This window comes from Elgaria multicarinata, chromosome 11 (genome assembly GCF_023053635.1).
Source record: "Elgaria multicarinata webbii isolate HBS135686 ecotype San Diego chromosome 11, rElgMul1.1.pri, whole genome shotgun sequence".
Taxonomy (NCBI): Eukaryota; Metazoa; Chordata; class Lepidosauria; order Squamata; family Anguidae; genus Elgaria; species Elgaria multicarinata.
Window position 1 is genome coordinate 21,006,498 of NC_086181.1, and position 20,505 is coordinate 21,027,002.

Consider the following 20,505-nt stretch of genomic DNA (forward strand, 5'->3'; position numbering starts at 1 on the left):
TGAAGCAAGGATCACAAAGCTTTACTCTTATCCTCCTAGCCTCCTAGTTATGGGATGCAAAAGAAAAGGCATCTCTCTGTGCTGCTCCCGCCTCACAGGGATGGTTTGCATTACTGGCTTTGAAACAATCCTTGGCTCACTTCGTTGTGCCCCTAGAAATGTCTGCTCCATGCCTGCCTTCCCGCCTCCGCCTGGGTTCTTTTGTTTTGAGGTATCTGCTGGGACTGACTTCCCCATAGAACTTTGGCATAGTTGTACATCTCTGCCTGCCTCTTTGCCTGCCTGGTGCCTGGGAGCTTTACTACATGATGGGCTTTATGATTCAACCCCATAAGCCTCTGGCATGCTTGCTCCCAGTGCTGCCTGTCCTCCTCTGTGTCCGCCCCGCAGGGATGGTTTGCATTACTGGCTTTGAAACAATCCTTGGCACACTTTGTTGTGCCCCCAGAAATGTTTGCTGCATGCCTGCCTTCTTCCGCCTGGGTGCTGCTGTGGTGGGGCATCTGCTGGGACTGACCTCCCGATAGATCTATGGCATCTTTGCCTGCCTCTCTGCCCGCCTGGTGCCTGGGAGCTGTACTACATGATGGGCTTTGTGGTTCAACCCCACAAGCCTCCGGCATGCTTGCTCCCAGTGCTGTCTGTCCTCCTCTGTACCTGGCTCGAAGGGATGGTTTGTGTGTGTCTTGCTTTGACTCAGGGGATAAGTCCTTCCTGCGCTCACTTAGACTTTTTGAAGTTCCAAATAATTTTTTCAAGTGTGGAAGAAGATTCATATTTAGGTTTATCTACTACCCAATTCATGGCATGTTGGGATTTCCTTTGAAATGGCATGAATAAAGCCCATTAAGCTGTCTGCAGCTTTAAAAATCCCTGAGTTACTGGGGTGTGGGATTTTCAAAAATCCCACAATAATCAGGGGGGGTTTGGATTTGCTTGAGGCTTGGCATGCATGTGTATACATGGATCAGGTGTCATGGTGCCTAATTTGACGTTTCTAACGTGAAAATTGATGGAGTTCTAGCATGGGACTTAAATTGGGTTGAGTTAAAAGGGAAAACCCCCGCCAAAAATCAGGAGATGATGGGATTTGCTTGAAACTTGCCATGAATGTGGATATAGATGGCATCTGTGCGGGTGCATGCTTCCAAGTTTTTATCTGTCAAAATGTCAGAGTATATCCCATGTCTGAAAATGGGGTGTCTGATTTTCAAAAATCCCCCAATAACCAGGGGAGGCTTGGATTTGCTTGAGGCTTGGCATGCCTGTGTATACATGGATCGGGTGTCATGGTGCCTAAATTCAGGTTGTTTTGTAAACCATAGATTTTTTGTTTATTGAATATATTTTTCTGGGACACTGCACATGCTACCATACCCCATACCTAAAATGAGAATCAGTTTTCCAAGAGACACTATATGAACACAGAAATGTTACTACAGTGTGAACTTCATCTATGGGCCTTGCTAGACCTACCGGATAATACGGCCGGGAGTCGGGGCGACGGCGTGTTGCAACTAGCATGCGCCATTGCCCTTTTCCACACGTCAACACACGACGGGGCAAGGGGAAGACCCGTCGCGTCCGCCATTCCCCCCCTCCTTACAGGGCCATGTGCGCAGGAGCACACCGCCAGGAAGGTAAGTGCTTTTTTTAAAAAATAAAGTGCTCCCCCTGCCCCTGATTCCGCCCACAATGCCTGATGCTCCCCCTGCCCACTAGCTCACCCAACCTCCCCCCATCCGCTAGGCCCATGTCCGCTCTTCTCCCCCCGCCCTCGCTTGCCAGGCTTTTGCCCATGCCCGCTCTTCTCCCCCGCCCCCACTTGCCAGGCTTTTGCCCATGCCCGCTCTTCTCCCCCCACCCCCACTTGCCAGGCCCTTGCCCATGCCCGCTCTTCTCCCCCTGCCCCCGCTTGCCAGGCCGATGCCCATGCCGCTCTTCTCCCCCCGCCCTCGCTTGCCAGGCCCTTGCCCATGCCCGCTCTTCTCCCCCCACCCCTGCTTGCCAGGCTTATGCCCATGCCCACTCTTCTCCCCCTGCCCCCGCTTGCCAGGCCGATGCCCATGCCGCTCTTCTCCCCCCCGCCCTCGCTTGCCAGGCCCTTGCCCATGCCCGCTCTTCTCCCCCCCACCCCTGCTTGCCAGGCTTATGCCCATGCCCGTTCTTCTCCCCCCGCCCCCGCTTGCCAGGCCCTTGCCCATGCCTGCTCTTCTCCCCCTGCCCCCGCTTGCCAGGCCGATGCCCATGCCCGCTCTTCTCCCCCCGCCCTCACTTGCCAGGCCCTTGCCCATGCCTGCTCTTCTCCCCCCGCCCCCGCTTGCCAGGCCCATGCCCATGCCTGCTCTTCTCCCCACCCCCCATCCCAATGCCTGTGCCCATGCCCACTCTTCTCCCCCCTCTCTCCTGCTGGGTCGGTCTTTCCCCCAGCCCCCATCTCCCCCCCATGATTTCCCCCCGGCCCGATGGACACAGTGATCCTATGAGTGCTGTGCCCAGTCCGTGGCTTCTCCCGGCTACTCGCGAGTAAGCGAGGAGCCGGGAAAAGCTACAGAAGTCGCTAGACTTTCCGCAGCCCTGGCCTGAGGCCGGGGCTGCGGAAAAACTGGGCCATAAGTGAATCCGCTTATCCCGGTTCAAACGAGGTCTTAGCCTGGCCTGACCCTGGAATTCCCTGTGCATCATCTGGATGCACAGGAGGGAGACCGGGCCTCACACCACTCTAAGGCCTCATCTAGCAATGACCTATGTCTAAGGGGGAAAACAACACACTATATCTGCCAAACTGCTGGTTGGCATTAACCAAATTTAAACTCCAATTTAAATGCCATTTCTTGCCCTTTCTACCTCAACATTTGCACAGACTGCCCTCAAAACCTCCTCTCCTGCATTTCCAAGTTTTGAAACAGTCTGTTGAGCTGTTTTCTCAGTATAAGACATAGTATCTACTGCCCTTGATTTTAAATTGTAGAATGCAATTTAAACTACTAAAACTAAATATAGGACAAATACAGTGGCCCTATAATAATATTTAATCATAATAAAAGTTAAATCATCATCAGAATAAAACCAAAAACTGAAAACAACAATAGTGCAAAGAACTTTAACAGCACTAAAAGAGTGCTATCCCATGCATGTTTAGACAGAAAAATGTCCTACAAGTCCCAGCATTCCCCAGCATAATGAAGTGGTATAAAGCTGGAGCAATGAAAAGGACTTTGCCTGTTGCCAAAAGGACCTCAGTGTAGGTGAATCCTGCATTCTATGGTATCTTCACCAACAATCATTCACTGCTTGGAGCAGATAGCAAAAGCCATGGGCTACATTCAGAAGTCTTGCAGTGTGAGATTCTTTTATTCAGGAGAGATGGGTGAAAGGGTTAAAAAACCAATGGGGTGTATCTAGAAATGGGGGATGGAAAGAAACTGTAGGATGGTGTTTGGCTCAGGATGAGTCAAGAGCAGCCAAAGAACCCTAAGAAGGTCCTTGTTTGTGCCCTCCACCCCATTTCTGTAGCCAGCCAATGGTAAGAGGACTGTTGATATGGTGAGGCCACATTGCTTGTCTGCAAGCTGGATTCTGCCTCGGTCAACAAACCATGGTTAAAACATACTATAGCTTAGTGCTTCAGCCAAAGGTTTCATCTCTCTTTTTCATTGAAACTAATGAATTTGCTCAGAGCCTTCTTCAAAGACTCCTTCACTTCTTTGTTTCTCAGACTGTATATGAGAGGGTTGACCATGGGAGTCAGGATGGTGTAGGGGACCGAAAATACCTTTTTAAGATCTCTGAGTCCATTAGTGTTTGGTAAAATATAGACAATCATTAGAGTTCCATAGAAAATGGTGACCACAATGAGGTGGGAGGAACATGTGGCAAATGCCTTTTGTCTCCCAGTGGTGGATGGAATTCGCAAGATGGCAGTAATGATGCAAACGTAAGATGAGATGGTTAATATGAATGGGGGTAGGATATCAATTGACCCAAATATCAGAGCTAACAATGCAACATGGCTTGTGTCACTGCAAGAGAGTTGGAGCAGCGGAGCCAAATCACAAAAGAAATGGTCAATTTCGTTGGGGCCACAAAATGGTAATTGTGACACCAGACTTATGATGATAACCAAAATTGATGCTGCACATAGCCAAGATGCTGCCATGCAATGAAAAATGACCCTGCCATTCATAATAGTCACATAACGAAGTGGTTTGCAGATGGCAATATATCGATCATAAGACATCACTGACAGGAGGTAACATTCAACAATGACAAGGCAACCAAAGCAAAAAAGTTGTGTGAAACATCCACAGAAAGAAATGGATTTGTCACCTGTTAGAAAAGCTGTAAGCATCTTGGGCAGGATGGTTGAACTGTAGCAAACTTCCAAGCAGGACAAATTTGCTAAGAAGTAGTACATGGGAGTGTGGAGGTGCTGATCCGATGCAACAAGGATCACAATTAGGATGTTTCCAGTTAGAGTCGTAATGTAAATTACAATGAACACGAGAAAAAGAAGCAACTGGAACGCTTCAAGTTTTCCAAATCCCAACAGGATGAATTCTGTGATGCCTGTTTCATTCTCCCATTTTTCGTAAGTGGTGGCCTGCATCTGGGAGAATAATAGTGTACAAACAGACTCTGAATCTCAAGGACATATTACTATGTAATGGTCACTTCAAAAATGGAAAGAGATTATTTCACTACCCTGTGTTGAAGGAAAGGAAAAACCATTCTGCAGATGAATATCACTGAATCTCTCTCTCTCTCTCTCTCTCTCTCTCTCTCTCTCTCTCACACACACACACACACACACACACACACACACACACACACACACCATGGACTGTTTCATAATGGAAGTGCAGTCATAATTTCATTTTTGTTTGAAAAGTTTTTTAGAGACCTATTTTTCAAATTACTTTTTTTCTAATTGGAATTGATTTATATTCTGATTATTTATTTACTCCTCTACCTTTTTATCTTCCTCCCCTCTGATGTTTGTCTTAATACACAACAGTCTTGTTTGTCATATTCTCAGGACCAATGTGACACTATACTGTGGCTCAGGGCTTAACTCTTTCCTCACCACCACCATGGTCATGATAAAATTTCTCCCTCTTAGGCAGGATCCACACTACTGCTTTAAAACAGGTTATAACAGTAGTGACAACTGTTGGGGCCCAGGAGACACTCTGTATACAGTTTTCAAAGTGTCATATCCTGCTTGGTGTAGTTCCAGCCTCAGTCAGCACCTGTGTCAGGACAGCACCAATTAGAGCTTCCTTTTGAATACAAAGAATAGCTTTGGGGGGCATGAGAGGGTTATAAGCCCTCTCATCCTCTTCAGTACTGGAGATGACCAGGGCAGGATCTACACTGCTGCCTTAAAATGGTGCGTTATGGTATTGACAACTGTTGGGGCCCAGGACACACTCCATATACAATTTTCAAACCATTTTCAAAATGCTATATCATGCCTGGTGTAGATCTGGCCCAGGACACCTGTGGCTGCTATTTGCATGTAATTTAAAGAGATCCACTTAGTGCCAAGTGAAGTAGTTTGACTTGTAATGCTTGTACACCACCTAGATGATGATGATGATGATGATGATGATGATGATGATGTAGATTAGACCAATGTTTCCAGATACTTTGATGTATATCCAATCAATTCATTCACCGTATTTGCCTAAGGGGAAATATATATTTGATATACCTACTCAACCCTGAAGCATACTGTCTGACAATGGATCTGTCATCATTATGAGACCAGTGGTGTTGTGAAGATAAAAGCAGCTAAATCTCTACATGCCATCTTGGGATTTCTGTAAAGAAGTGTTAACCATGAATGTGACAAGTGCTTATCAGAGTAAGAATTACACTATGCCTCAACATTCCAAAATAATTGGGTTTTTGTTTTTAAGGAAACAGAATATCTTTAAATAAATAATAATTACTATATTTTTAAAGCAACAAACACACTGTGATAACCAGGAAGTTGGTTATCTTTGTTGGTTTGTACAGAAAACTCTCCAGAAGCATCCAGGTCAAAACTTGAAATTTGAGATATTTTTAAAAAAATCTTAAGTTTTTTTCTTGGGGTAGAGAGAAGGGAGGTCTAATGTAATGCAAAGGGAAAATAACCTTCACTCAAAGTACTTTTTGGAGCCACTAGGATGTAGAACATAGAAACATTGGGCTCATCTACACCAAGCAGGGTATTCCGCCATGAAAGCAGTATGAAAGCAGTATATAAAAGGCAGGATCTACACTACTGCTTTATAGTGGTAATGAAGTGCACTGACAACTGTTGTCAGGCCCATAACACACCTACACCAAGCAGGATATAACACACTGAAAGCAGTATGAAAGTGGTATGTGGCATGTGTCAATGGGCCCCAACAGTTGTCAGTGCACTTCAATACCACTATAAAGCAGTCGTGTGGCTCCTGGCTTTTATATAACACTTTGATATCACTTTTATAGTGGAATATCTTGCTTGGTGTAGATGAGCCCAAGCAAATTAAGCTGTTTACTGGATTGCTTCTCGCTAAAATAGTGTATTCCTCTACCCCTTCCTTTCAGCAAAATTCTGATCAGTGTCCAGATGCTGGCAGTGTTCATGCTACTGCCCTTTGGAGGATGCTGATGCAGTAACTAATTCCTGCCTGAGAAGCAGCATGTATCTGTGGAGAATCCAAACCCTGCTGTGGCCAGAATGATGCAGTGCCTTTATGTGGCTGCGGAGAGACAGAATAACAAGCTTAAGTTTTACCTTAAGAGAGGAATGCCCAAGTTTGCATCTCTGTTGTACGCTCTTGAATCACAGAGCCTCAGCTGAAGAGGCTTTTTTGGGGGCGAGGGGTTACCTTCCTTTTTTGGTCTCAGCATCTTTAAATCACTCCCTTAAATGCCCAACAGAGGGAGCCAATTCCTCTCTAGCTGTTACGTGCATGTTGTCTTGCAAACTGAAACAGGAAAAAAAAAAGTGGAATGAAAATTATAAATAAATGAAACCCATTTTTATATCACAAGTTGTACTCTCCCAAGTGACCCGTTCCCAAATAATAATAATTGGCTTCCTAAGTGATGACAAACTGATCATAATTTCAGAACATTTTAATGACCTCTGTAAATATCAGCAAAGGGAAGAAAATGAGCAGGAGGGAAAAGGGAAAACGAACAAACATTTAAACTCCTGGGATTAATTACAATAAGGAGCTAATACGTTCAACTAGAGAAGTATTTCCTAATATGGAGCCCTCCAGATTACAACTCCTATTATCCTTAGTGCGTGCAACTGTACCCATTCTTATGTTCCTCCAGCTATAGAAAATTTATTTATTTATTTATTTATTCAGTGAATCTTGATTCTATTGTTTTTTTGCAGTGTTATGGCTTGGATCCAGATTTAGTCTTACTTCAAGGAGTTCCACTGAAATCAATGAGACATAAAATAGTATCACTCAATCTGGAGACCGCTCTCAAGGCTTCTCTAAAAGAGTGAGTTTATGGGTCCTTTTGACAATGTCATGAGCCTCCTGCACCTCTCCTGTTATTCTGTTAAAACAAAAACCCTGGCTATCCTGATTCTTCTAAAATATCTTGGGATTTCCCAGCAGGTGCAGCTGAATTTGCACTACAAAACACCCACTAGAGGGTGCTGTTCCCATTCATTATTAGGAGCACTGGGAGGAGAGGGCAACTTTTAATTACAGACCATATGGTTGCCCCTCACCTCCTGCCAATTACAATTATGCAAGAGAACCAGGAAACGAAGGCTGTAGCTAGACCTAAGGTTTATCCCAGGATTGTCCTGGGGTCAAACCTGTTCATCTAAGTGCCACACAGGGCATCCAGTGCTCAGGCAGGGACGAACCTGGGATGATCCTGGGATAAACCTTAGGTCTAGCTACAGCCACAGTGCCAGTAAGCTAATGTGGTTTCCCTTTAATCTAAAGGAGCCCTCAGTTTTATGTAATGGTTCTCTGGATTCTTTTTGCTGCTTTGAGCCTGAGCATGTATTTATTAGTTTATCTTTTTTCAGGTAGTTACCCCCTCCCCCACATACACACACAAATGCCTTCATTGAAAGCTGCCATGCTTTCCCTACGGTGCTCCTCAAACTATGTTACATATAATGATGTGGCATTGTTTCAAGTGATCTATTATGGGAAGGTGTAGTGTGGAAGTAAAGAGGTAACACCAAGTATTTGGGTTTAAATAAGGGCCAATATTTATTTGATGGCTTTGCATTGGGCAAACCTAAGTGGGCATCTACCTTGCATGGTGTAAGCCATTCATAATCAGGGCAAGACATTCCAATCCTTAGGGGCAGCGCCTAACCATCGCCACCCCTTGACTCCTTCTTTTGGGGTGGTAGGCAATCTGGTGTCACACCTCCTCATGCCGCCAGGCTCTGAGTGGGTGAGAAAGGTTGGCCTCAAAGATAACCCAAATTTAAGCAGCTGGGTTGCTGGGCTTGGAGCTGCTGAGCCTCAGGCATTATCCCTCACCATTTGGTGCCTTGGAATGCTCACCGACCCTATTCAACCGTAGATGCCTGCCTACCCACCATAGGGAGTGGTAAGCTTCCTGCTTTGTCACTTCCGACCCCCCATTTAGCTAAGATCACCTCCTGCAATCCACTACACAGATCCATCAAGAACAAGTCATCCCCAAGGTCCGATAAATGGACCCCACCTGCCCTGTAAAGCTCCCTCTGCAATATTCTGATAAATGGGTGCTGAATACTAGCATCCCCGTATCTCTTTATTTATTTATTTATTTATTTATTATATTTTTATACCACCTAATAGCTGAAGCTCTCTGGGTGGTTCACAAAAATTAAAATCATAATAAAACAACCAACAGGTTAAAACTACAAATACAAAATACAGTATAAAAAGCACAACCAGGATAAAACCATGCAGCAAAATTGATATAAGATTAAAATACAGAGTTAGAACAGTAAAATTTAAATTTAAATTAAAATTAAGTGTTAAAATACTGAGAGAATAAAAAGTAACTCTTTATAAATTTCCCCATTAACTTTGCGGTAAACTCATTCAACGGCATGCTGGTCGCAAGCCCACGTCCAATTTAGTCTGGGAATAATACAAGACCACACAATAACAATTCTGGGCCACTGTCTATGAATGGCCTGAAAGTCCCTGGAAGCCTGAAGAATCAGTGCTTTGCCTTACAATAATCCTAAATCATTGCCTCCAAGATGTATCACCACCAACACCTGAGGTGGAGGGTCAAATGCACGCTGCTGTGACAGTGTCACCATGAGGTACTCCCAGTGCATGCCATGCCTTCCCAACCTATGGATGCTGACAATGTTGCTCAATTGGAGCTGGATACCCATGCTCGATCGGGATGCCCTTTTTCTGGCTCAAAAGACATAACTGTGGCCGCAGATTAACACTTGCAATGGATCTTGGCCCTTCCGTAGATCTAGGAGGCAAATGAAAGCCATTACCTCATGCCAGTTACAGCCAGTTCCCTTGGCAGCTGGTGAATGTATGAACGAAATGCCCCGGATTTCCATCTGCCCACATCCGGAATCTGATTGGGCGAGAAACTGATGGCTGAGGCGGTGGATGCCGTGCCAATCCAGAATAAATGGGTGCCGAATTGACAAGCCCCCCCAACCCAGGGAGCTGAGTGCTTTTTTAGTGACTGCCCCAAAATTGGTGTTTGGTAAGCAGTGGGAGCCTGCTTGATGAGAAAACAAGTAGCCTGACCTCTGACTGAATACTTCCAAGAATATGCACATGGCTAGGACTGGGTTCAACTCCTTTCTGGAGGCTGGGAACAGAGATACAGTGCGGCCTTTAGAGGAGCTCTCTGTGATTCTGAAGCTTCCTCTCCAGCCTCTCCATGACTGCTCTCCCAACAGCCTTCCTTACTATATTTTTAATAGTATTTATCATCAGGAGACCTTATCATTGATGAAATGGATCCTGATGTTCTATATTTTTAAGGCGAAGACCCTTTAAAATGACGCTATCTCTGAATATGTTTAACAACACAATGCTATGCTTATACAGACAAAAGTAAGTCCTGTTGAGTTCAATGAGATTTAACTACAATGCAGTCTGTAAAGGATTGCAGCAGAAAAGCCTTATTCACTGTGGTTAAAGCTGTGGTTTAAGGTGTCTTTTGAACAAGGCCTGGCTTTCTGGTTTAACCACCATGGTTAAAGCCATGGTAGTTAAGACAGAAAGCCAGGCCATGTTCAGAAGACACCTTAAACCATGGCTTTAATTATGGTGAATAAAGTAAAAAGCCTTATTCACCATGATTAAAGCCATGGTTTATGGTGTATTCCGAATGGGCCCTCTGTCTCCTTGGTCTTAAAGAACAACCACACAGGATCCAGACTAAATTCGAATTGAAATACACATATCTTTTTAGATATATAGAATGAATTATTACTATCACCTCATCTGTTTAGTAACATTTAAGGTGTAATATTTTGGGAACTGTCTATTTTTATATTATCAGTGTTGCCGTTATTATTACTATTGACATTTTCTTCTACAGTTGCCCTCAAAGGGGTGTATACAACGGTCTACTTGAAATGAATGGAAAATTCTCCATAAATTTTATTAAACATACACCTGTAGTTAAAGATCTCTGTGAGCTTAAGCAGTTAGACCATTTGCTATATCTATAATGCAGCTAATGAGTGTTCAATGAATCCCAGAAAAATCCAACAATTGGCATAAGGCTTTTCTAAGTATAACTTTTACGTCTTTGTTTCTTAGGCTGTATATGAAGGGATTGGCTATAGGAGTTATGACTGTGTACAAAAAAGAGAAGATCTTATTTAGATCTTTGAAATTACCAGTTGTTGGTAAGATGTAGACAAACATTAAGGATACATAGAAAATGGAAACTACGGTCAGGTGAGAAGAACAAGTGGAAAATGCCTTTTGCCTCCCAGTCAAGGATGGGATTTTCAGGATGGTGCTGATGATAAAAGCATAAGATGTTACAGTTACAAGGAATGTAGGCAGAATTCCGATGGATGAGGTAATGAAAGCTGTCGTTTCAATAACCCAGGTGTCACTGCAAGAAACTCTTACAAGTGGTGTGAAATCACAAAAGAAATGATCGATTGCATCTTGGCTGCAAAAAGTGAGTTGCACCAACAGGCATGTTAAGATGGTTATAAGTAGTAATCCAGTTACCCATGATATTGAAACCAGCACGATACATGTTCTGTTATTCATAAGTGTGACATAATGCAATGGTCTGCATATGGCTAGGTAGCGGTCATATGACATCACTGCCAACAGGTAACATTCTGTAGCTGCTAAAGTCGAAAAGAAATGCATCTGCACAATGCAGCCCCAAAGAGAAATGGCTTTGTCCCTTGTAAGAAAACTGACCAGCATTCTGGGCAATATAGTTGAGGTGTAGCATATTTCCAAGAAGGCCAGATTTGCCAGAAAGAAGTACATGGGTGTGTGGAGATGTTGCTCAGCCACCACAAGTGCAACAATTAGGAGATTTCCAAACACAGTCACGATATAGATGACTAGGAATAAAAAGAAGAGGAGATTGTCCAAGTCCTCAATATTCCCAAACCCTAGGAGGATGAAGTCTGTGATACTTGTTCTGTTTTGCAATTCCTGGTTTTTCACAAGCTGCATCTACAGATAACAAATCAAATATTGAGTAAAAGAAAATTCGGGCCCCCTGTAAGCTTTGCCCACCCACACAGAACACATGCCTTGTCATGTCAGATACACACCTTTGTGACAATGTCAGATAAAATCAAAACTTGTATAGTTGCATGGAACATGTTTTTGCATATTGTGCTCACTTCCCATCAGGTGTGGACTGCAGTATATTTCGGAAAATCCTTGAATCAAAATAAGAGATTTGTGAACAGATGAGCATTCAGTATAAAAATATAGCATTATTTTCATCCTTAGAGAAGACCCATTGAAAATAATAATTTGTTAGTTATGACTAATTTAAGGTCCATTGATCTCAATGGGTGTCTTCTAAATATGGCTAAATATGGAAGCAATTCAAAGAAAATTTGCATGGGTGTGAGAGAAAAAGCATTATGAGGAAGAAAAGAGTTAATAATTTGGAGCTAGATTAGCAACTTGGAGTCTTTGGCATCTGGATGCAATTTTCAGGATTATGCTGATGTAAAAAATGTAAGTACAGTTTAGTGTTTTTAATCACAAGAGTTGCAAGATAGGCCATGGCTAGAATAACCAATTAACAGTCCAAGTTCGGTATTCCAGAAATATCCCTCAAATTCCAAGTTAAACAGTACAGGTTTCAGGGATGTGCAGAAGAGTAGTTGACTTCTTTCCATGGTCATATATCATTCAAGCACAGTCAAGGAGTTGGTAGGCAAGTGACTGGGACAAAGCACAAACAAGACAATTGCTTCCAGCAATTTAACAGCGTCTCCAGCTTGCCTTGGAGATACTGTTGGGATACTGATGATGGAGTGAGACCAGCTGCGCTGGCCTGCAGGTAGCTTCAGTCTGCTCATGTGAATGGCCCTTCCCCACACTCTCCCAGTTCCAGCTGTTCAGCCTTTCTCCACTGTACCAAACAGAGGCAATCAGAGACATAACACTTAGGCAAAAATCACATAGATGATGTTATGAAACTGCAGTGGCAATAACCCATGTATCACTGCAAGAAGGTCTTACAAAGGCTATGAAATAACAAAAGGAACTGTCAATGTTATAATGGCTGCAGAAAGTAAGCTATATAATTTACAGAGAAAAATATATATAAACTGAATCAATGAAAAAAGGGACCCTGTTAGAACTGGCCACACCCTGTATGTAACTGTGCCAGCTACTGAGGGCCGCTTTATTTATTATCCATTTCTAGAAGGTTCTTTCTTTCAAGATACTTGGAAGGCCAACTGAAATCTGTCTTACCTGTTGATGTATGATCTTATAAAGAAACATACAAAACAATGAGTTATTGAAATGATATTGTCTGTGCTCCTTGTCTCACATATATTCAGCTCATTTACATCATCCTTTTTATTCTCAAAGGTAAAAAGGCAGGTAGAAAACAACATCAAGCCCCCCTAGAGGAATTGTGGAACATAGAAATGCCATCTATCTGAAGGGAAACTAATGAAGAGCCACTCCTATTTTTCTCTCTCTTTCACATTCTCAATGCTATCTTCCAGCAATGACCAATACCACTATTGCAACATAAACTTGGGGCGTTGCTAGACCTACCGGGTGTTCCGTCGTTGAGGAGCGGTGAAAGCGGCTTTTCCCGTTCAGCCGTGACGCCTCATGCTCCACACCTGCCTTCGATTTGTGGCGGAAGTTTGCGCCGGTTGTGCTGCTGCCGCCGCGAGCACAGTTGCGCAGCCACACCGGCCTGATTGCCGCGGCTTTTTTTTTCGCTCGCTGCACGGTTTGCGCACGTCCGAAAGACCGCAAACTTGCGCAGCCGTCAGCGATGCCGCCGCCGGCCCCGGCGGCAGCGGCGGCGGCGGCGGCAGTGCCAGTGCCAGCTGAAGTGCTGCTGGTGCTGTTGAGGGTCAACATTGATGCGCTCACTTCCTGATGGGGGTCGTGGCGGGTGTCATATGACCCAAGGTCAATCGTCTGCATGGGCACTCTGTGCCTACATCTCCCATCATGCCTCTGAGGTGTCGGCGGCGATGATCGCCTCTGTGCCCTCTGCCCCATCCCAAGGAGCCAACCCACATCTGGCCGTAGCCATGGCAGCAGCCCACAAACAGCTCTGCCCTCTGCCAGCCTGGTACCCACACTAACAGGCAGCGTACAGCACCGCCATTATGCAGCCACGGTAGCTGCCCACCGCAAGGAGTCACCAGCCACTTTTCCGGTCCTCCGGTCCTGCGCAAACTGTCACTGGGGAAATAAAAAAACAACACTAGAACAGGCGCACATCCCCCACCCATCCCCCACACACCCCAGCAGCACACTAGCCACTTTTCCGTTCCTCCGTTCCTGCGCAAACTATCAGTGGGTGAGTAAAAAAAAAAAGCCGCTCCGCCGCGCTGCCCCAGCTGGCAGACTGCGCGCAAATGGCGGAGGCGGCTTGACCGAAGCCGCTGACCACTCCCCCTTAGCACGCCTTTTCCTGCCCAGTGCGGACCGCAGTGACCTCACATCCTCCCACACGTACTCCAAATTACCGCGGGACGGCAGGAAAAGGCGCACTAGAACTCACTTTTTTAAAGTCGGGAGAAAGAGGCTTCGCCACAGGATAACGGCGGATCCTCGTGAACGTCATCTGGAAGCCTCGACGTGACTGCGGAAGGTAACGCGCGCTAGAGCCTCGTCTAGTAACGCCCTAGGTCTAGTTCTTATATCTACCAGATAAGGTTTCAGAACTATGCCTATTTAAGATTTCAGATAGGCTTTGCGTGACTGAACATTCCATGCAATTTAGTTTGGGAGATGCTTAGCTTCTATTAGTTGTTCTGTCTATCCAGTCATAGTCAGCACTCTGGCTGCCAGCAAAGTTCATTAACAATAAGTGCAATTCTGCCGCAGCCAGCACACCCCGGGCATGGGGAGGCCTTTGCGTATGGGGGAGAGGGAAGAGCCATGCCTGCCAGTCATTGGCTGGGCTCTGTATGGCGCCACCAGGCTGGGCGGGGTCAACTTACCCCTCCCAGCCTCCTCTCTGGCCGTTTCTACACCTGCCTTTTTTCCAGGGATCATCCCGGGATCATTCCTGTGCATGCAAATGACACACAGGGGACCCTGGGAACAGGCAGGGATGATCCCTCCATTTTCCTGGGATAATCCTTAGGTGGAGAAAGGGCCTCTGCTTGCGTGGCTCCCTCCCTCCCTCCCTGTAGGCAGTGTGCACTTGTTGGTTGCCATTAGGGGACTGAATAGGAATTTTAAACGCATGCTTCGGCGTGTCCCTCACGCCTGCGAGCTGCCGTTTGATGCTCTGATCGACGCAGCCTCTTTGTAATAGAGAGGGGGAAGGGAGGGGCATTACCCCTTAAATAGGCTCAGAGTCCCCTACCCTCTCCACTGGCATGAATCTGCCATACAATCACTGGTCACCATGCTGACTCTTGTGCCCCCACCCGCAACTCGCTTCCCTCACCCAGGCTATGCCGGCCATGGCCATGGCAGATTAACATTTGTGAGGGAAAATATGGAAATCAGGATGCAACTACTGATAATTCAGTCACTGATAATCCCTTGAGGCCATAGGAAAACCACACACACACACACACACACATTTTTCCTGGTAAGCTTTTATGACAAACCCCCTTCCCACCCACCCCCCAAAATGAGGTGAGATTTGTAGCAAAGGCTGTCTGACTCATGCTAAACTCTTTCACACTCTGCCATTCCTTACCAATTTATTAAAGTGGGTTGCAATATGTAAAATGCAAAAAACAAACGGATGATGATGATGATAATGATGATGATGATGATAATGATGATGATGATGATTTCTATCCTGCCTTTTGCCCAATACTGGGCCTCAAAGGAACAAAGGAAATACAAACACAGCAAAAAGTAATGAATCTGGCTTTATGAAATCCATCTGGCAAGTTTCTACTAAAGAATGTCATGAGAAGGTGACAATAGTCAGGAAGCCAATGTAGCCCAGAACACAATAAAACATGGTGACAACCCTTTGTTACACTCAACAATGATTTTTCCAGGTATGTCCAAATACATGAATAGTGATGAGTTCCTCAGCTACACAGTACAAGACATATAATGGCTGTTGAAAGCATTTCCCCATCCACATCTTCATTCCATATCCTGGTTTGGCATTTCTGTGTTCCACAATTCCTCTAGGGGGGCTTGAAATTGTTTTCTGCCTGCCTTTTTACCTTTGAGAATAAAAAGGATGATGTAAGTGAGCTGAATATATGTGAGAGAAGGAGCACAGACAATATCATTACAATAACTCATTATTTTGAATGTTTCTTTATAAGATCATACATCAACAGGTAAGACAGATTTCAGTTGGCCTTCCAAGTATCTTGAAAGAAAGAATATTCTAGAAATGGATAATAAATAAAGCGGCTCTCAGTAGCTGGCACAGTTACATACAGGGTATGGCCAGTTCTAACAGGGTCCCTTATTTCATTGATTCAGTTTATATATATTTTTCTCTGTAGATTATGTAACTTACTTTCTGCAGCCATTGTAACATCGAGAGTTGCTTTTGTTATTTCATAGCCTTTGTAAGACCTTCTTGCAGTGATACATGGGTTATTGCCACTGCAGCTTTCATAACATCATCCATGTGATTTTTGCCTAAGTGTTATGTCTCTGATTGCCTCTGCTTGGTATTGAGGAGAAAGGCTGAACAGCTGAAACTGGGAGAGTGTGGGGAAGGGCCATTCACATGAGCAGACTGAAGCTACCTGCAGGCCAGTGCAGCTGGTCTCACTCCATCATCAGCATCCCAATACAAGGCAAGCAGTTAAATTGCTGGAAGCAATTGTCTTGTTTTGTGCTTTGTCCCAGTCACTTGCCTACCAACTCCTTGACTGTGCTTGAATGATATCTGACCCTGGAATAACCTCTACTACTCCTGTGCATCCCTGAAACCTGTACTGTTTAACTTGGATTTTGAGGGATATTTCTGGAATACCAACCTTGGAATTTAATTGATGATTCTAGCCATGGTCTATCCTGTTGATGATTCTAGCCATGGCCTATCTTGTATCTTCTGTGATTTACAACACTGAACTATACTTACATTTTTTATGTCAACACAATCTTGAAAATTGCATCCAGATGCCAAAGACTCCAAGTTGCTAATCTGGCTCCAAATTATTAACTCTGTTCTTCCTGTATTTTTCTCTCTCTCACACAGCCATGCAAATTGTCTTTGAGTTGGTACCATATTTAGCCATATTTAGAAGACACCCATTGAGATCAATGGACCCTAAGTTAGTCATAACTAACAAATTATTATTTTCAGTGGCTCTTCTCTAACGATGAAAAAATCTGGATCTAATGCTATATTTTTATGTGGGATTCTCATTGTTTGCAAATTTCTTATTTTGATTCAAGGATTTTCCGAAATATACTGCTGTCCACACCTGATGGGAAGTGAGCACATTATGCAGCAACTTGTTCCACACAACTATGCAGGTTTTGACTTTATCCGACATTGTCACAAAGGTGTGTATCTGACATGACAAGGCAGGTGTTCTGTGTGAGGGTGAGCAATGCTTACAGGGGGTCTGACTTTTCCTTTACTCAATAATTGATTTGTTATCTGTAGATGCAGCTTGTGGAAAACCAAATATTGCAAAACAGAACAAGTATCACGGAGTTCATCCTCCTAGGGTTTGGGAATATTGAGGACTTGGACAATCTCCTCTTCCTTTTATTCCTAGTCATCTATATTGTGACTGTGTTTGGAAATCTCCTAATTGTTGCACTTGTGGTGGCTGATCAACATCTCCACACACCCATGTACTTCTTTCTGGCAAATCTGGCCTTCTTGGAAATATGCTACACCTCAACTATATTGCCCAGAATGCTGGTCAGTTTTCTTACAGGGGACAAAGCCATTTCTCTTTGGGGCTGCATTGTGCAGATGCATTTCTTCTCGACCTTGGGAGCTACAGAATGTTACCTGTTGGCAGTGATGTCATATGACCGCTACCTAGCCATATGCAGACCATTGCATTATGTCACACTTATGAATAACAGAACATGTATCGTGCTGGTTTCAATATCATGGGCAACTGGATTACTACTTATAACCATCTTAACATGCCTGTTGGTGCAACTCACTTTTTGCAGCCAAGTTGCAATCGATCATTTCTTTTGTGATTTCACACCACTTGTAAGAGTTTCTTGTAGTGACACCTGGGTTATTGAAACGACAGCTTTCATTACCTCATCCATCGGAATTCTGCCTACATTCCTTGTAACTGTAACATCTTATGCTTTTATCATCAGCACCATCCTGAAAATCCCATCCTTGAAAGGAAGGCAAAAGGCATTTTCCACTTGTTCTTCTCACCTGACCGTAGTTTCCATTTTCTATATATCCTTAATATTTGTCTACATCTTACCAACAACTGGTAATTTCAAAGATCTAAATAAGATCTTCTCTTTTTTGTACACAGTCATAACTCCTATAGCCAATCCCTTCATATACAGCCTAAGAAACAAAGATGTAAAAGTTATACTTAGAAAAGCCTTATGCCAATTGTTGGATTTTTCTGGGATTCATTGAACACTCATTAGATGCATTATAGATATAGCAAATGGTCTAACTGCTTAAGCTCACAGAGATCTTTAACTACAGGTGTATGTTTAATAAAATTTATGGAGAATTTTCCATTCATTTCAAGTGGACTATTGTGCTTATACACCCCTTTGAGGGCAACTGTAGAAGAAAATGTCAATAGTAATAATAACGGCAACACCAATAATGTAAAAAAATATAGTTTACAAAATATTACACCTTAAATGTTACTAAACAGATGAGAAGTGATAGTAATAATACATTTTTTTATTTCTAAAAAGATATGTGTATTTCAATTCGAATTTAGTCTGGATCCTGTGTGGTTGATCCTTAAGACCAAGGAGACAGAGTGCCCATTCAGAAGACACCATAAACCACGGCTTTAACCATGGTGAATAAGGCTTTTTGCTTTGTTCACCATAATTAAAGCCATGGTTTAAGGTGTCTGTTGAACATGGCCTGGCTTTCTGCTTTTACCTTTAAATATGGTGGTTAAGCCAGAAAGCCAGGCCTTGCTCAGAAGACACCTTAAACCACAGCTTTAAACACAGTGAATAAGGCTTTCTTTATTCACCGTGGCTAAAGGTGTGGTTTAAGTTGTCTTCTGAACACGGCCTGGCTTTTTGGTTTAAGGACCATGGTTAAAGCTGACTTCTGAATGGGACAATTGTGGTTTATCGAGGCTAAGTTACAAATATGAACCAAGTATGAAAGTTGAGAATATGCTTTCTGTAGTGTACAACTGAAGGTGAGAGCCTTAGCTTACCATTTCCACACATTTTCTCTTAATCTAGTGGTGTTTAATTTTATTTTTAATTTTTCTATGTAGTTTGGTTTCAAAAAGTATAGGCTGTAGGTAGTGCAATTTCAATCCGGGAGTGGGGGGATTCAGAACACAGGTGTGACAATCTCAAAGTTCTTTCTTCCCCATGGCAACCACTCTACAGCCCAGCATGTTTAGTAGGGTGGGGGAGTGTGATGGGGAAGATAGTTTGTGGGGAGCATTGCTCCCATGTACAAACCTCCCCATTTGAATTGCCCACCTCCTTCTCTGTTGAGCTGATTCATTCATTGCATTTCTATACCATCCAATAGCCAAAGCTCTCTGGGTGCTTCACAAAAATTCAAACCATGAAGACAATTCAAAGTATACAACAAGCAACAGCATAAAAACACAGTATAAATGTTCAATATAAAAGCACAATGAGGATAAAACTGAGCAGCAGTGCAGAAATACAGATTTAAAATACAAATCTGTATACAAAACAGCCAAGTTAAAATTAAGTTATAGACTGTTAAAATGCTGAGAGAATAAAAAAGGTCTTCACCTGGCATCTGAAAGAACATAGTGTATGTGCCAGGCGAACTTCCTTAGGGAGCTCATTCCACAGCCAGGGTGCCACAGTGGAGAAGACCCTCCTCCTGGTACCCACCTCCTTCACTTCCTTCAGCAGTGGCTCATGGAGAAGGACCCCTGAGGATGATCTTAGGGTCCGGGGAGGTGGAAATGGGCGGAGGCGATCCTTCGGATAGCCTGGCCCCAAGCCATTTAGGGTTTGAATGTTAATACCAACAATTTGAATCAGGCTCAGGCCTGGATTGGCAGCCAGTGAAGCTGTAAAAAGACTGGTTGCCACTGACAAAAGCTGAGGGGTGCAAAGGAAGTGGGATGGGATCTCAGCATCTGTGTGTGGCTTGTGGTGAGGCTGTTAAAAGTGTGTGAGAGAGACTAAAAGTGAGCGAAGGAAGGAAATGTATGTTTGAGAGAAAGGAGGGTGGAATGAAAGGAGAGTCATGGGTCCTGCCTATACCCATGACAGTCCAATACCCACCCACCGGTGCCCATCCTCACAGATGGGTCTTGCGCACAATAAGTTTGCCTGTGTTGTACCATGTCAGCTCTTGTTTTATTTTTCAACTATAGAAACAGTGCATTTTTCTTCATTTCTTGCTAGTTATATTCATCTACTGCTTTCTGACTCCTTTGATAGTCAGTGGATGAGGGAGTTGGAGAAGAGGATTTTGTGGTGTGTGTTTGTTTGTTTTATCCTGAGGTTTTGGGCAATTATGGCTTAAAGAAGGCACAACTCTTTGTTATGCAGTGGTTAGTTGATTTAGATATCCAGTGACTGAGAACCTCAGCTGATAAATCTTTTAAGTAATCCTCTAAAATATGAATTGTTAGACCTTCTTCTCAGCATACAATGACTGTTTCCAAATATAGAAGACCATCCATGCTCATTAGTTTCAATATTTTGC

At 43.8% G+C, this 20,505-nt stretch overlaps 3 protein-coding genes across 3 annotated transcripts; 1 reads left to right on the plus strand and 2 right to left on the minus strand.

Annotated features, from left to right (window-relative positions):
- Nucleotides 1-3,640: 3,640 nt before the first annotated feature.
- LOC134405328 (olfactory receptor 5AP2-like) lies at nt 3,641-4,609 on the minus strand. Its single transcript, XM_063136573.1, has one exon. It carries the CDS (start codon nt 4,607-4,609, stop codon nt 3,641-3,643), a length of 969 nt encoding a protein of 322 aa, XP_062992643.1.
- A 6,094-nt stretch (nt 4,610-10,703) lies between these two features.
- LOC134405329 (olfactory receptor 2AP1-like) lies at nt 10,704-17,155 on the minus strand. The gene is made up of 3 exons (XM_063136574.1): nt 17,084-17,155; nt 12,936-12,950; nt 10,704-11,669 (listed from the first exon to the last, which is right to left on the minus strand). Exons 1-3 carry the CDS (start codon nt 17,153-17,155, stop codon nt 10,704-10,706), a joined length of 1,053 nt encoding a protein of 350 aa, XP_062992644.1.
- Nucleotides 17,156-17,268: 113 nt separating this feature from the next.
- Nucleotides 17,269-18,234, plus strand: LOC134405330 (olfactory receptor 2AP1-like). Its single transcript, XM_063136575.1, has one exon. The coding sequence runs from the start codon at nt 17,269-17,271 to the stop codon at nt 18,232-18,234; it is 966 nt and encodes a 321-aa protein (XP_062992645.1).
- The last annotated feature ends 2,271 nt before the right edge of the window (nt 18,235-20,505 follow it).

Bases quoted from the DNA above. Each gene is read 5' to 3' on its own strand.
- LOC134405329 (XM_063136574.1), bottom strand. From the start codon at position 17,155: ATGTCGGATAAAGTCAAAACCTGCATAGTTGTGTGGAACAAGTTGCTG.
- LOC134405330 (XM_063136575.1), top strand. From the start codon at position 17,269: ATGCAGCTTGTGGAAAACCAAATATTGCAAAACAGAACAAGTATCACG.
- LOC134405328 (XM_063136573.1), bottom strand. From the start codon at position 4,609: ATGCAGGCCACCACTTACGAAAAATGGGAGAATGAAACAGGCATCACA.